Source organism: Mus caroli, chromosome 10 (assembly GCF_900094665.2).
Source record: "Mus caroli chromosome 10, CAROLI_EIJ_v1.1, whole genome shotgun sequence".
NCBI classification, from domain to species: domain Eukaryota; kingdom Metazoa; phylum Chordata; class Mammalia; order Rodentia; family Muridae; genus Mus; species Mus caroli.
In genome coordinates this window covers 23,387,364-23,399,812 of record NC_034579.1, presented here as the reverse complement: position 1 = coordinate 23,399,812, position 12,449 = coordinate 23,387,364, and the positions used below count along the sequence as shown (strand labels likewise).

Here is a 12,449-nt window from a genome sequence, read left to right as displayed (position 1 = left end):
CAGCTCAGATACCATTTCCTCTGGCTGGCGCACTTGTTCTTTCCTGTAAGCTTCAGTTTCTCCCAAGAGTTCATTTACACTTCCTTGCCTCATAAATCTCATTCTAGTAGTTCTCAAGGATTTGGATATATGGCTTAGCGCATGCTCAAAATATCTCTGAAAGAGTAATAGGACAATACCAAAAAGTAGTTCAGAATGGCAGAGGAGAAAGACACCTAGATGAACCTTCATTATTTCATCATATATAATTTACTAAACGAGGGAGTAAAATGTCAAAGATGTAGAATTAGTACCCTGGAGACAAATTATTTAAAACTTGCAACTTCATAACTTCACAAAATGGTAAGACTTATTTCTAACTTGTTTCATTTATTTGGTATGAAGAAAAGACAAGATGAAAAATGTGTACCTGATGTATTGGCTATTTGCTTTTTATAAAACATTCTCTATTTTTTCATGAAGCAAATATAATATCCTTGTAACTGGCAAATATTTCTCTGAACAGTGGTCATAATAAACTGCCCATGTCACATGGATAGAATGGTTCATTGTGTGAGAACCAGAAGATGTTGAAATGAGCAACTTCAACAGAAAGAATGGTTGAGTTACTGAGTAGAAGTGCATAAAAGAAGTTAATTTTAAATACTAGAAAATGAGGGAAAGTTGTAAATGTCAGCTCACTGTTAGCTGAAAGGAAGATTAAGACAAGAATATTAAGGAGGGCAGTTTATTGGAGGATGGGAGACAGGGGCATTTAGAGACTGGAGAGTGTGGGAACAGAAAGGAGTTAGGATATTGCTTACATATAACAATTTGTGAGTGATATTTGAAAGCTGAAATATCACTTGGGTTGTACTAATTTACATTTTCATGTTTTGAGACTACTTTCAGTAAAGATTATAATACTTAAAACTGTTTTCTGTTTTACGTTATTCTGATCTAAAGGAAAATTCAATAATTAAATAAAAACCCTTATGAGTACAATGAAATGTTCTCAGTACTCTTTCTGATTTTTCTCTTTAAAAAATTCTCTCAGTGCAATTCTAAGGTGAACTAAGGCTATAAATGAACACAAAATGGCAAAGCCTACATTTTACATCGCACTGTGGGTAGTGTTAATAGGCTAGACTCTGGGGTCAGGCTCCTGGGATGGGAAGCCTGTCACTTGCTAGCTGTCACCCAGGCAAGTTGTTTAGCAGCTTAATAGAGAGAAGATAAATCAGCATGCAGATCACATCGCTGTTTTGCAGCACAAATTAGTCCACAAAGATGAAAAACACAAGAACAATGGTAGATGTGGACAGAGTTGTGTCTGGCATGTTGTGGCTATTAACGTAGTTCAGACTAATGTTTGAGCCAAGATATCATCTCTCCATCTTGCACAATCACTGAGTCTCAACTATGTCTTCACCATGTGTCAATGCCTGAAACTGAAGCAAAAAGCATTCATAAGCTAATGAATCCAAGGGTCTCGTTAAAACACCGTGCATAAAATACAAAGGACTTTTTGTCAACAGTCAAAATGATAGAGACTTAGCTGGTACATTTACAGAGCCAAGAAAGCTTGAGTGATTAGAATGTTCTGTGTACAACTCAAGTTTTTGACATCTCAAATATGTCTCTTCCATGATGAGGTTTCAGCTAAAGAAGGGATTTTTGATGATTGACTTTATTGCATTAATATTGAAAGAAGGATCATAGAGTGCGAATTGTAGAGAGCAGAAAAGGCATCACCTATGAGGAAGTGAAGAACCTCCACTAGGCTCTCAGTGCAAACAGGAGACCGCTCCACCTTGCATTGAGATGGGCTACATATATCAAATCTTTACATTAGATCCAAAGCAGCAATTTCTGGCCTATGACCACTAAGTACGACGATAAAGTTTGATCAAATAGAAACCAAGAACAAGTAGTTTTCTCCAGTCGACATATGAAGGTGTTGTAGCAGCAATCTATACTATGTGGTAAGTGTGACATATTTGGACCATGAAAAAGATAGGTACATAGTTGTCTAGAAGCTACACATGTCATAGGTTAATGCTAGGTATTTGGTGACATGGCATACAGAAGATTCTGATAGAATAATGCCATCATATTAGATATATAATGCCTGGTTTGAATAACTATTTAAATTACATACTAGAGGCTAAATGTTAAGAGGACATCTTAAAATCCAGGAAGTATATTTAAAAGGTTATTTGGTACTTTTGATGATACAGTGTACTGACTTACCTTGAGTATTTCGTGACTGATGATTTCCATTTGGATTGATTTAATTCCCAGAAAAATGTCAGTTACATTGTACTTTAAAATATAGCAAAAAATGGTCTGACCTACCTTTGTCACCTTTCTCAGGTTTATTTCCTGCTGTCCTGAATCTTGCTTCGAATGCACTCATCACAACCAATGCTACATGTGGGGAAAAAGGACCCGAGATGTACTGCAAGTTGGTGGAACATGTCCCCGGGCAGCCTGTGAGGAACCCTCAGTGCCGAATCTGCAATCAGAACAGCAGCAATCTATACCGTATGTATTATATATGCTTTTGTATGGCACTGGATGGAATCAATAACAAGAAAGGGGGAAAAGACATTGAGGCTAAATTGCATTAAGTTCAAAGGACTCATGAGCCTAAAAATTCCAGAATTTTTTTCCTGTAAGCATTTTATGAATCCTCTTGTCATTTTATAAACATTTAGCATTAGTGTCCCATATATATCCAAAGTTCAGTAATAGAAGAGAACTCACTTGTTGAAGTTCCAAGTCAGGTATTAGACACCCTGGCCACAGAATGCTGTCTGGGAATTTGGTGATTCATGTGAGACTTGACTGTTCATTGGTTAATTATTTTCTAGGTACCATTTTTCATACCCAATTAAAAAACTGTATGTTCCAGCCTTTAACTAGTAAGCCAAGGGTTAATCAACACAGGTCCTGAAATGAGAGAAGAGGGTCATAAATTCAGGGTCAATGTAAGAGATCTCTTGCTGATAAAACCATTATGAAGTAGAAACTTAGGTCAAGAATGAATTAAAGAGTTTAATAATTACAAAGAAGAGGAGAAGAGAGAGGTGAGAAGTAAAAAAATCAGAATAAGACAGAAAAGCTTCCTTGTTTGAAAGATGTATAAGGTGTTAAGAATGATAAGATTTGAAACTTTCAGAGGGCAGAGTCTTGACATGTGTGGAGTGAAGAAACTGGAAACAGTTCAGAAAGTATCTCCAAACCAATGGACGTGTAACTGAGAACAGGAACTCACCAAGCTGTTTGACCTCTGAGAATCAGATATCTATTTCACAGAATAAGAACATGTACTATGATCAATACCAAAGCATAAAGTAATATCATAAATATTCTTTGTCATAGAGAAATTGAGGAAATGAGGGAAAGACAAAAAGTAAGTCAAGCACTAAGAAAAGGCCAACAAGACCTCCATTCATGTGTAGACAGAGAGTCATGTGTAGACAGAGGCTGTGCTAGTTAGTAAGACTAATTTGATTATCAAAACAAGTGACATGCAAACCTAGAGGATATTATACAACATAGCAAAAAAATGGAATTGATCTAATAATTTTAGAGATGGAGTCTGACTTAGAGATATGGTTTAGAAAATATGTCTGCCTCTATATTGATTATCTAGAAAAGAGGTTAATAGAGTAAATACTGTGTTTGGGGTCTTTTGCATTTCAGGGTAAGATGCTTATGTTTTGTTGAGGGCATACCAAGTTTTTCACGTCAAAGCCAGAACTGATTCTTTCAGTGAAGCAAGGTGCATGGGAGGAGTGCTGCCGGCTTCTCTGCTTGCTCATCTGACATTTAAAGAGTTGTCACAGATTGGATTCACTTGGTGTTACTTTTCAGTGTGGGCAGCTTCCTTGCATTTCAAAATCAATTTTGATATAGTAAACTCAGAAAGAATAAGCTCTGACAGGAATAAAAAAAATTGGCAATAAAGTATGTGAATATGCTTGAGTAAAAGTTGTAGTAACAGATGATAAATTTCCACAAATTCAAGGACCTTCTAGAATGAATCTGCAATGCCCACATTGATCATATGAAGAAAGTGAAAGGTGAACTCTCTGGCTGCTAGTAGTGTGTGCTTCTTAATTAAAACACAAACAACTTGAGAATACTGCCTTATGACACCACAGACAATTTTCAGATGTAGTTGCCTCTTGCTTTGACTTGTACAGTTTATTCTGTTTGAGGCTAATGATGTTTCTATCTTTTTTAAATAAGGAAACTCTGCCAAGAATTAATCAGTACATGCAAATTATAATTATTAAAGTGAGAGCTATGGTTAATTGTTGATAAGTATTCCCATCTTTTTCCTGGCTATCATATCAGTTTGACCTGAGGTAGCAGATATCAGGAGTCCCATTTAAATGGCTTTGCTGCAAACATATGAATTCTGTGTGGAAATGTATTTGTATGTGTACTTTACTTCCACACATGAGAACAGCAATGACCAAAACCCAAAACCAAAACCAAAACTGAACCAAAACAAAAACTCAAAAAACAAAAACAGGCAGGAAAATGTTCTGGAAAATTATCTATCTATATCTATCTATCTATCTATCTATCTATCTATCTATCTATCTATCTATCTATCTATCTATCTGTCTATCTTCTATATATTTAGCTATCTGTAAGGACAAGTCCAATAAACTTCATGAATTGCTCCCAATGTGCTGATTTTTTTCATTCACTCACACTACCAGAGACATTTTTTGATATTCAGTTATGTTCCTGGTATTTGTCCTTCTTATAAAGGGATGTTATACCTGGCTTCACTAGAATCCAAATGAAACTGACTATTAAATCATTAATCAGATTTCTTTTTATTAATGAGATAGGATGCCTCATCACATTGGCTTGTTGATGTGATAAGACTTGGTACAAAATCAAGTTCATGGAACATGGTAGTTCTATTGAAAATTACCAGGGGCAATGTTATATTTCTATTTTGTCTTATATTAACATAGCCAGATTAAAACATTTGCATCAGACTTTGCCTAAGTTTATGTTTGTAGCTGAAGATTATAAAGAAATCTAAAAAAAAAAAAGCCAACATTAAAATTTTCACTAGTTAAAAATGGCAAGTTTAATCAACATTCTTTCATGTATGTGTTCATGTGTATCAGTGCACAGATGTGTGCTGTGTGTGTCCTGTTTCATGTGTAATGGACAGAGGATACCTGGAATCTGCTCACCTTTGATATTAAGGTACAGTCTATCAATTTTTTTTTCCTGGAGCCTGCCAAATAAGCTATGTTGGCGGCTGAGGAAACCCCAAAGATTCTATAGGAAAAAGTTCCAACAGTCCAAATCTAACAGGGTTCTGAGATGTGGAGATAAACCTTTCACAGCTCTGAGAACACACACACACACACACATACATACAAACACACACACACAATTCTGCTTTTTTGGGATTACCCTATTCACAAAATAAGCACTTCATTGACTAAACTATCTTTCTTTCTTTTTTTTTTTTTTTGGTTTTTGTTTTTGTTTTTGTTTTTGTTTTTCAAGACAGGGTTTCTCTGTGTAACCCTGGCTGTCCTGGAACTTTCTGTGTAGACCAGGCTGGCCTTGATCTCAGAAATCCGCCTGCCTCTGCCTCCCAAGTTCTGGGACTAAAGGCGTGCGCCACTACTGCCTGGCTATTTCTTTCTTTTAAAGATAAGTTTTATATTACTATCAAATTTTTATGTGTGAAGACGATAGTTTTCATTTTTATCTTCAATTTTATTAAGTAGAACATGTTTGTAAGATTCATAAGAATATGAATCTCAACAGGCTTATAATTTATTTTAGTATTATATAAACATGTTCCTCATGGGATAGCCTCTGAAGAAAGGAATTCCACTCAAACGCTTTAATTGATCAGTGGCTAATAAGGTCAATAAATGAGCATTCCATCATCTTCATAAAAGTACCAAGGATAATTTTGGCTAAATTTTTCTTAATTTGATATTACTTTTGAAGCTAATCATAGGATTCTTAATGTCAATTTATGAATGAATGATGAATTCATGGTTATATATATCAGATGAAGATTAATCAGACTCAAGATTACTGTTACATATAAAATTCTGAGGGTAGAATATTAATCTCATATAAATCTCATATGTGCATATTGGTTTTTCTATTTTAATTTTCTCCTGGAAGTCGAGGATCCGGAAAATGCAGCCGTGAGTGAAGCATTGCCATCTCCATTTTAGGGATAAAATGGAATTTAAGTGATTAGTCCATGGCCAGTTAAGTGCTAAATGGGTGGCCAAGAAACAGCTAGGTTCTGACATGCTTGCTCTTTGTACCCCAAGTCTTGTGGTCTTTCATTTCATATCATTAGACAAAATATATGTCCTGCCTCCGGTATTATATTGGCAAATTGAAGGGTAGGATAAGGATAAATTTCCTCATGGTGACAAAAATTATGTCAGGGTTCTCTATAACAGGTCTAGTAAAATGAATATATATTAAAGCAACATTTCTTGTATAATATGGTCTAGATAGGTCAACAATGGCTGTTTTCACAAGGGAGAAGGTGAGAACCCAGTAGCTGCTCAGTTAATCATCCCAGCCTGCTGCTGAAGTTCTGGCAAGTTCTTGAAGAGCCATTGATCTTGAGTGCATGTGGAAAGTCCAAAGAATCTGGATTCTGTTATCAGCAAACAAATGTAACACCAGTAGCATCAGAGGCATCAACAGAGTAGCAAAGCTTGCTAGTGAGATGCAAAAGCAACAAGGCAGAAAGCATAAACCTTTTTCCTTGGACCTCATTTCAGTTGGTCTGCCACTGGAAGGTATGTCCATATTTCTGCCTAGGTATGTCAGCAGCTTGCAAATTGATCCCAGATACAATTAGATTGAGAATCAAAATCAACCATCATACCATACCTCTGAATATTGTTTGAGACAATTAATTTGTACAAGTTCCCAAGGCTGGTACTGCTAAACACACTTCTATCCAAAGGAAGAGGGGGTTGACGTACTAGCAAAGACTCTCATGACACTTGAAGGACATTTCAGCAAGCAAATTTGCTAGCTTCCATGTGAAGTCTGAGGGACTTGAGGAATGCCAACAGCCACTGCTCTGGGCATTCTCAACCAGGTGTGGCCCATGTATACTTAGATGAGGAGAAAAGACCCAGAACCTGTGAAATAGGAGAAAAGGTTCTAACACTGCCCAAAATATAACAAGGCTTTGGGACATGAAGATAATTCAGCTCTATGATATGTGATCTGAATTTGAAGACAGGCAAATCTCGGAGCTCTGGGCTTGTAAGAAAGAAGAGAAATATACTAAAAGTCAGTCATGGATGAAGGAGTTTCTCAGCATCCTTCCTGAACCCAGGCTCCCTTTGAATCCCAAAATAGACTTTCTTCAAATCTGTCTGGATTTGGTTTGTGTGAGAAAGCTTGTGCTTGGTTGTTACATTGGAGTTTCATGTGCCAGTCTCCTGGCTAATAAATGTTGACTAGATTGGTGTTCGGGAATTAGTGATACTCAGCCAAGCAAATACTGCATAAGGGACTTGGGGAATTGCCCAATATAGTTTTATATCATGATAGAAAGGTAACCAGTTAAAGATTTGTTAGAAAAAACCTCATAGACAGAAAATGGTATCATTTTATAGTAAAATCACATATATACTGGAATGCCCAAGCCTCTGCAATGAAGAAAATATATGAATAAACCATATTCAAGCACCTTTCCAACAGGAGAGTTATTCCTTATCAGATGATCATTATGCTATTTGGATTTCTGTACTATTCCTTTGCACTTAGTTTCTGGAGGTATGTCTAAGGCTGGTGGTCAGTGTTTAGTACCTTTTTTGTAGCCCAGTCATGATGATGTCATTTCCTGCATGTTGTGTAGAACATGAAAACAGAGGTGGTTTGATGTCTAATACTTGTTATCCACAGGCTTGTGATACATCATTTTGTTTTGCCATTTCTTTGAAGAGACAGGTATAAACTCACCATCTGATCTTTTCTCCTCCTTCTCATGCTGCTGCCAATTCCATAGAGAGGCACCCGATCACAAATGCTATTGATGGCAAGAACACTTGGTGGCAGAGTCCCAGTATCAAGAATGGAGTGGAATACCATTATGTGACAATTACTCTGGATTTACAGCAGGTAAAGTATACCTCCTGTCACTTTCCACTTCTGAAATTCTACCTTACATCTGCTATTTGTCTAGTTAGCAATTTTTAGATGAAGGGTGAATCATAATGATTCTTATCACTATTATTTTCTTGATATTGTGACAAAAGGTCCTGTCTGTTTCACAGATAACCATTTATTGATGTTTGGCACTTATTTCTAAAGCCCAACTCAAATTGACCTATGTGGGTGGTTCAGAAATGAATTAGAAGCTAAGTGTGAGTTACAAAGTTGGGAGTGATGCTGAAAATATGGATCAACAAAATTTTATGGGAAGGGAACACAACAGCACAGTTTAAAACTTGTAAAACAAAACTTTGATACCATTCTGCTGATAGTGTGGCTCTTAAAAGCCACTTGGATAGCAAGGCTCTTGAGCAAATTGTTTCTTGTTCCTGAGTGTTGAGCAAGCTGTGACAGTTGATTTTCAAATTAAGCTTGGACCACTAAATATGTAAAATTTTTGTTAGAAGTCAAAGATTGTTTTGCATAAACTTGCATGCCTTCTCTTCTTAACTTTTTCATTTTTATTCACAATATTCACATCAGGCTAAGTTCAAAAACCAGGACTCATCCTCATTCCCAAATTATTTAGGGTTACATATGGATTTGTGATGTAATTTGGAAAGACATTTATATATTTTTCCTCAGAATATAAGATAGTGTCATGGACCAGAGGTAATGACAAGAAATATTGAACTTTGATAGTTTATTAATATGTCTATTTTACTTTCATACTTTTGTATCGTTAGAGAAAAAAATCATCCAGCTGCCCCTCCTATATGAGGGTGGAGATAAACTAATCAGAAAATAAGGGGACACTGAAGATGTTCTCTAACAGACTACACAATAAGGTCATAGTTATCATAGGATGCCACGGGGTGAGAAAATAACAGCTAACAGAATAGATAGAAACTAGACCCAAGAATTAAGCATCCCTTCTATAGGATCTTGATCCATCTTGGTAATGGCAGCAGCACACATTTCTAAGTTACAAATGGCTGCTCTCCGAATGAGGAAGTTGGTAGGTCTCAAAGAAGAGCCTCCTTTATCCCTCCATGGACTCCTTGGCACCTAAGCAACTGGGTAGCAGCAGGATGCAAATGCTACTGCTAAATGACCAGCTAACCTGGGTTTATTCCTATTAGCAGGGTGTCAGCCTTGAGTTTAATTCTTAATTCCTAGGAAGTCTCAGATCATTGTCTGGTCATGAAGTGGCAAATGCCATCCTTGTAGTATAATTATTCTTTAGATTAGATAATCTGTAAAAATGAGATTCCAGAGGATCTTACCTTCAAAATGGACTTTCTTTTCTTTTTTTCTTTCTTTTTTTTCCCCCCTGGGTAAAGACGGCTTGGCCCTTTATTGATTTCAGCAGCCATGTGACCATTAAAAATCAGCCTTTCCCATCAAGAGTGAGGCTGCAGTCCATTGACTCAGGTCATTGCTGGTGATAGGGAATCAATAGACAGTGAAGGTTTACTGATCTTATTTACTCTCCACTTATTCCTTTAGATTGCACATGGATCAAGGAAGTCAATTATTAATACCATTTGCAGATTACTTAAACTCTCCTTTGAACACAACAATATCATTTCTCCATTATCAAGTGAAACATCATTTCCCCTCCAATTTACAATCATATTATAAAATCACAGATTTTATCTTAATCCTGTATAGTTAACTAGTCTGTCATTAACTTAGCAAGTCATAGTTCAACTGAAAGCCATGTTTCTTCAGGGAAGGCAGGGATGTCTTCCTAATTATGTTTTGTGTGTTGATTTCCACATGACCACATGATGTCTTCTTCAGAAGTAGGTGGTATTTTCTGTGTTTGTGCCTCCTTCCATGGAATAACCTTAAGATGAGCCAACATTCTGAAGGGTATTCATAACAAGTGAAAAAGTTATGTTTATGATAAAGGTCAGCACAATTCCAAAGTCTGAATTCATCAAATATAATTGGTTCAGAAGGTATGGGGTCAAATAGTCTGGTAGTCTGATGCACTTCCACTTTGATGTTTATATTTACTTTCTTTTACTTTCTAAAAGCTAGCCTATTAAATCCATTTAAGTGAAGAAATATGCATATAACCTATATTATGAAGTAAGTGCCTATTTCTACTTGACCCTAAATTTTAGTTTAATCAATTACTAATGATATAAGATAATTAAATATGTTTTATAACCAGGGTTCTATAATAGAATTCCTTAGACCAAGAAGGAATTTCACATTTTCATGTATACTCAGACTGTGGAATAGTAAATTGGGAACATTTTCTGGTGCTTACTTAGCTGCAGGGCAGAGATGTTGGACGGTGTTTTTGAACGCAGTGGTAACCAAGGACATGTAGACACGTCTCTACTATCTCACCTACTTCATACAACAGCTCCTCCAGGCAGCTGGTGCTGCTACTCCTATTTAATAGTTTTTGGAGGCTTTAAACTCTAAGACATTACTTTTCCAAATCATTATCTTCTTAGAACTGTATCTTCTTAGAAAATTAACACTATTGAGAGATTTGGCCTTGTTTGAAGAACTTCAGTCATTTGGCCAGAATGCAAACGCTCCCATTTAATAGTTGAAAAGCACAAAGACTTAGAAGAGTGAGTTAGATGTTTTTACAAAGCTCCTCACAGGCAATGTTGTGGTTCACACCTGAAGAATTCAAATGCAAAATTAGAATGATCTCAGTCCATCTAATATGATTCTGCAGAACCAGTACCACAGAGCTCACTAGAGTTGTTGCTATTTTCCATATATTTCAGTACATAGCTTATGCTCAAGGAGTAATAACCTACTGTCCTCTTGGCTTTTATCAGGAGAATTTTACTAATGTCTGCTATGAAAGACAGCTAGTTAGAGCTCTCATTATTTGACCCATACCAGTATATATCTAGAATGGCATAACTTTTGTCTTTTTACACATACCCCAAAAGGATACCTAGTCATCGAGTGTCATACTAGCTATTGTCTACTGAGAGTCAAAGCAATGACGTCACAAGGAATAGGCAAACATCATCACTGACTTTCATTAACTCAGTCAAATGTTCATTATTATTTATTTATTTATTTATTTTTAGTTTTTTGAGACGGGGTTTCTCTGTGCAGTCCTGGCTGTCCTGGAACTCACTCTGTAGACTAGGCTGGACTTGAACTCCAAAATCCACCTGACTCTGCTTCAGAAGTGCTGGGATTAAAGGCATGCGCCACCACTGCCCAGCCTTATTTTTTATTCTTATGTATAAAATCTTGGCAAGTACTAGTGCTTTTTGTTTACATATTCTTAACTCTTCTGTGAGATGTTTTAATGAATTACTGTTTTAAATATAAGGAACAGTCATTGGAGTGGCTTGATCAAATCGTTACCAATTGCACTTAGAAGATTCTTTAATGTTTTAGCATTTGAGATAAGCACTGGAAAAATAAAGACAATTTATTTAGGAACAAGAAGCTCCTTATTTTATAAACAGATTGTTTTCAGATATTTATTACTAAGAGATGGTAACATTTCCCAGCTCTATTTACTCACAGCCTTTCTTGAGCAAATGATTTAATCACACTGTGCTTCACCACCGAGATTAGCAGAATAAATATTACATTGTGGCAAGAATATGGAATAGTGATTATAGCAGTATAACAACTAAATTCCATCTGGCAAGCAGAGCTATTATTAGGATGTCGAATCTGCATAAACTCAAGTGGAAACTGAACTGTTCCGTTAGAGTATGCAGAAAATCATACAGCAAGTTAGAAGAACACAATGAACACTCAAAACATTCTCTTTACTCCACTTCACGATGCCATGTGACTATGTCATGATGATTTTTTAAATCTCATTTTGTTATTTGTAATCTGGTCACTTCATTTTTTGTCACCCTTAGGGAAGAAGCTGATTAGTAACACACCGAGAAGCAAATTTGTAGAAGAAATTTTTGTTTATCTTAAAATTCTTTACTATATGGGGGCTAGATAAATGTCTTGGTGGATAAGAGTACTTAATGCTCTTGAAAAGGATTGAAGTTTTATCCCCAGCATCCATGTTGGGTGGCTTACAATTGTTCATAACTTTAGTTTAAGAGAATCTGGTACCCACTTCCAGCCTCAGTGAGGACTTGTACACATATGCACATACTTCTTCCACACCGACATATACCCAGGAATAAAAATTACAGTAAGTGTTTTTAGAATTAATTACTTTACATTGAATTATTTGTTAATACTATTTTGGATTCCCATGGCTCAAAGAAAAAAAAATTTTTTTTTTTTTT

The 12,449-nt window shown here is 36.1% G+C and overlaps 1 protein-coding gene across 3 annotated transcripts in view; it reads left to right on the top strand.

Annotated features, from left to right (window-relative positions):
- The window catches only part of Lama2 (laminin subunit alpha 2), a 601,578-nt gene that overhangs the window by 143,675 nt on the left and 445,454 nt on the right, over positions 1 to 12,449 (top strand). For all 3 annotated transcript variants that reach the window (XM_021173596.2, XM_029482896.1, XM_029482895.1), the window contains exons 2-3: positions 2,356 to 2,526; positions 8,039 to 8,151. In XM_021173596.2, the coding sequence (XP_021029255.1) occupies positions 2,356 to 2,526; positions 8,039 to 8,151 (284 nt within the window). The remainder of the gene's footprint in view (positions 1 to 2,355; positions 2,527 to 8,038; positions 8,152 to 12,449) is intronic.